A 6,000-nucleotide genomic window follows, 5' to 3' on the forward strand; every position below is an offset into this window, starting at 1 on the left:
CTGGTTCTATTAATTAAAAGGAATTATAATAACATTTGCTGTAACTCAATAATTCATTTAAAAGTGGCTTACCCACAAAATGCAGCAACGCGCAGGCGTAACTCACTTTAACCCTTCCAACACAGGATTCTGCCACCCATCCTAAAAGTACAGGCGTAAATGTGCATGTCCCGACAAAGCATAGGTTTACAATGGCCGCCTCGTTGTTGTCGTAGCCAAGCTTTAATGTGCAAAATAGGATCATATTGCAAACTGTCCCAAAAAAGGTGAACCTCTCGCACAGTTCAACTAGCAACGCACAGACCACGAGCTGCAGCCTCTGCTTGGGTCTGGAGACACAGGATTCGGACAGTGCTTCATTCCTGGAGAGCCCTGACCGGCAAAGGTCCAAACGTTGCTTTGATGGAAAATATCTGAGGCCTATAAGAGGCATTTTTCTTTAACTTGGGACCATGGCGTATGTTGTTGCTTCCCTCAGCTCAACGTTCCCGTCTCTGAAGCAGACATCAGGGTCCGGGATTGAAACCTTGAATTCCACACTGATATAAAAGTATTTGTTGCCGTGTGTCACACATTCCTGTCTCTTCACTTAATATGTGTCAACGTTTAGCAGAAGCAGCATCAGTTAAATAAATATAACAAAGCATTTCACGGAGAAAGCAGAAAGTCGTGCTATTTTATAGAATGTGGGGATTTTAGAATTGATGATGTTCTACAGATACTTTATTATTTAATTATCAGATTACCGCCATTTTATGGCCACGTTCAGCGGAGGTATACTAGCATATTATCAATATCAACGCTAACCAGTTATAATTTAGAAGAAAAAAAAAATCAGAAAAATGATTTAAACTCCGTCTAATAAAATCACTAAATCTCACTATATATAAACAATGACCGCCGTCTAATAAAATCACTTTATCTCACTATATATAAACAATGAACGTCGTCTAATAAAATCACTAAATCTCACTATATATAAACAATGAACGTCGTCTAATAAAATCACTATATCTCACTATATATAAACAATGAACGCCGTCTAATAAAATCACTATATCTCACTATATATAAACAATGAACGCCATCTAATAAAATCACTATATCTCACTATATATAAACAATGACCGCCGTCTAATAAAATCACTATATCTCACTATATATAAACAATGAACGCCGTCTAATAAAATCACTATATCTCACTATATATAAACAATGACCGCCGTCTAATAAAATCACTTTATCTCACTATATATAAACAATGAACGTCGTCTAATAAAATCACTAAATCTCACTATATATAAACAATGAACGTCGTCTAATAAAATTACTATATATCACTATATATAAACAATGAACGTTGTCTAATAAAATCACTATATCTCACTATATATAAACAATGAACGTCGTCTAATAAAATCACTATATCTCACTATATATAAACAATGAACGTTGTCTAATAAAATCACTATATCTCACTATATATAAACAATGAACATCGTCTAATAAAATCACTATATCTCACTATATATAAACAATGAACGTCGTCTAATAAAATCACTATATCTCACTATATATAAACAATGAACGTCGTCTAATAAAATCACTATATCTCACTATATATAAACAATGAACGCCATCTAATAAAATCACTATATCTCACTATATATAAACAATGAACATCGTCTAATAAAATCACTAAATCTCACTATATATAAACAATGAACATCGTCTAATAAAATCACTATATCTCACTATATATAAACAATGATCGCCATCTAATAAAATCACTATATCTCACTATATATAAACAATGATCGCCATCTAATAAAATCACTATATCTCACTATATATAAACAATGATCGCCGTCTAATAAAATCACTAAATCTCACTATATATAAACAATGAACATCGTCTAATAAAATCACTATATCTCACTATATATAAACAATGAACATCGTCTAAAAAAATCACTATATCTCACTATATATAAACAATGATCGCCATCTAATAAAATCACTATATCTCACTATATATAAACAATGAACATCGTCTAATAAAATCACTATATCTCACTATATATAAACAATGAACATCGTCTAATAAAATCACTATATCTCACTATATATAAACAATGAACGTCGTCTGATAAAATCACTATATCTCACTATATATAAACAATGAACATCGTCTAATAAAATCACTAAATCTCACTATATATAAACAATGAACGTCGTCTAATAAAATCACTATATCTCACTATATATAAACAATGAACGTCGTCTAATAAAATCACTATATCTCACTATATATAAACAATGAACATTGTCTAATAAAATCACTATATCTCACTATATATAAACAATGAACGTCGTCTAATAAAATCACTAAATCTCACTATATATAAACAATGAACGTCGTCTAATAAAATCACTATATCTCACTATATATAAACAATGATCGCCATCTAATAAAATCACTATATCTCACTATATATAAACAATGAACATCGTCTAATAAAATCACTATATCTCACAATATATAAACAATGATCGCCATCTAATAAAATCACTATATCTCACTATATATAAACAATGATCGCCATCTAATAAAATCACTATATCTCACTATATATAAACAATGAACATCGTCTAATAAAATCACTATATCTCACTATATATAAACAATGATCGCCATCTAATAAAATCACTATATCTCACTATATATAAACAATGATCGCCATCTAATAAAATCACTATATCTCACTATATATAAACAATGAACATCGTCTAATAAAATCACTATATCTCACTATATATAAACAATGATCGCCATCTAATAAAATCACTATATCTCACTATATATAAACAATGAACATCGTCTAATAAAATCACTACATCTCACTATATATAAACAATGAACATCGTCTAATAAAATCACTAAATCTCACTATATATAAACAATGAACATCGTCTAATAAAATCACTAAATCTCACTATATATAAACAATGAACATCGTCTAATAAAATCACTACATCTCACTATATATAAACAATGAACGTCGTCTAATAAAATCACTATATCTCACTATATATAAACAATGACCGCCGTCTAATAAAATCACTATATCTCACTATATATAAACAATGACCGCCGTCTAATAAAATCACTATATCTCACTATATATAAACAATGAACATCGTCTAATAAAATCACTATATCTCACTATATATAAACAATGACCACCGTCCAATAAAATCACTATATCTCACTATATATAAACAATGAACATTGTCTAATAAAATCACTATATCTCACTATATATAAACAATGAACGTCGTCTAATAAAATCACTAAATCTCACTATATATAAACAATGAACATCGTCTAATAAAATCACTATATCTCACTATATATAAACAATGAACATCGTCTAATAAAATCACTATATCTCACTATATATAAACAATGAACGTCGTCTAATAAAATCACTATATCTCACTATATATAAACAATGAACATCGTCTAATAAAATCACTATATCTCACTATATATAAACAATGAACATCGTCTAATAAAATCACTATATCTCACTATATATAAACAATGAACATCGTCTAATAAAATCACTATATCTCACTATATATAAACAATGAACATCGTCTAATAAAATCACTATATCTCACTATATATAAACAATGACCACCGTCCAATAAAATCACTATATCTCACTATATATAAACAATGAACATTGTCTAATAAAATCACTATATCTCACTATATATAAACAATGAACGTCGTCTAATAAAATCACTATATCTCACTATAAATAATCAATGACCGCCGTCCAATAAAATCACTATATCTCACTATATATAAACAATGAACGTCGTCTAATAAAATCACTATATCTCACTATATATAAACAATGAACATTGTCTAATAAAATCACTATATCTCACTATATATAAACAATGAACGTCGTCTAATAAAATCACTATATCTCACTATATATAAACAATGAACATCGTCTAATAAAATCACTAAATCTCACTATATATAAACAATGATTGCCATCTAATAAAATCACTAAATCTCACTATATATAAACAATGATCGCCATCTAATAAAATCACTATATCTCACTATATATAAACAATGATCGCCATCTAATAAAATCACTATATCTCACTATATATAAACAATGAACGCCGTCTAATAAAATCACTAAATCTCACTATATATAAACAATGATCGTCGTCTAATAAAATCACTACATCTCACTATATATAAACAATGAACATCGTCTAATAAAATCACTATATCTCACTATATATAAACAATGAACATCGTCTAATAAAATCACTATATCTCACTATATATAAACAATGAACATCGTCTAATAAAATCACTATATCTCACTATATATAAACAATGACCACCGTCCAATAAAATCACTATATCTCACTATATATAAACAATGAACATTGTCTAATAAAATCACTATATCTCACTATATATAAACAATGAACGTCGTCTAATAAAATCACTATATCTCACTATAAATAAACAATGACCGCCGTCCAATAAAATCACTATATCTCACTATATATAAACAATGAACGTCGTCTAATAAAATCACTATATCTCACTATATATAAACAATGAACATTGTCTAATAAAATCACTATATCTCACTATATATAAACAATGAACGTCGTCTAATAAAATCACTATATCTCACTATATATAAACAATGATCGCCATCTAATAAAATCACTATATCTCACTATATATAAACAATGAACATCGTCTAATAAAATCACTAAATCTCACTATATATAAACAATGATTGCCATCTAATAAAATCACTAAATCTCACTAGATATAAACAATGATCGCCATCTAATAAAATCACTATATCTCACTATATATAAACAATGATCGCCATCTAATAAAATCACTATATCTCACTATATATAAACAATGATCGCCGTCTAATAAAATCACTATATCTCACTATATATAAACAATGATCGCCATCTAATAAAATCACTATATCTCACTAGATATAAACAATGAACATCGTCTAATAAAATCACTATATCTCACTATATATAAACAATGATCGCCATCTAATAAAATCACTATATCTCACTATATATAAACAATGAACGTCGTCTAATAAAATCACTATATCTCACTATATATAAACAATGAACATCGTCTAATAAAATCACTATATCTCACTATATATAAACAATGAACATCGTCTAATAAAATCACTATATCTCACTATATATAAACAATGATCGCCATCTAATAAAATCACTATATCTCACTATATATAAACAATGATCGCCGTCTAATAAAATCACTATATCTCACTATATATAAACAATGAACGTTTTCTAATAAAATCACTATATCTCACTATATATAAACAATGAACGTCGCCTAATAAAATCACTATATCTCACTATATATAAACAATGGACATCGTCTAATAAAATCACTATATCTCACTATATATAAACAATGAACATCGTCTAATAAAATCACTATATCTCACTATATATAAACAATGAACATCGTCTAATAAAATCACTATATCTCACTATATATAAACAATGAACATCGTCTAATAAAATCACTATATCTCACTATATATAAACAATGATCGCCATCTAATAAAATCACTATATCTCACTATATATTAACAATGATCACCATCTAATAAAATCACTATATCTCACTATATATAAACAATGATCGCCATCTAATAAAATCACTATATCTCACTATATATAAACAATGATCACCATCTAATAAAATCACTATATCTCACTATATATAAACAATGATCGCCATCTAATAAAATCACTATATCTCACTATATATAAACAATGATCGCCGTCTAATAAAATCACTATATCTCACTATATATAAACAATGAACGCCGTCTAATAAAATCACTATATCTCACTATATATAAACAA

At 27.9% G+C, this 6,000-nt stretch overlaps 1 protein-coding gene across 1 annotated transcript in view; it reads right to left on the reverse strand.

The window, feature by feature from the left end:
* The window catches only part of SLC15A5 (solute carrier family 15 member 5), a 121,856-nt gene extending 121,423 nt beyond the window's left edge, over nt 1-433 (reverse strand). The window contains exon 1 of the mRNA XM_063449902.1: nt 73-433. Coding sequence (XP_063305972.1) covers nt 73-433 — 361 coding nt within the window. The remainder of the gene's footprint in view (nt 1-72) is intronic.
* Between the last annotated feature and the right edge of the window lie 5,567 nt (nt 434-6,000).

Source organism: Pelobates fuscus, chromosome 3 (assembly GCF_036172605.1).
Source record: "Pelobates fuscus isolate aPelFus1 chromosome 3, aPelFus1.pri, whole genome shotgun sequence".
Classification (NCBI taxonomy): Eukaryota; Metazoa; Chordata; class Amphibia; order Anura; family Pelobatidae; genus Pelobates; species Pelobates fuscus.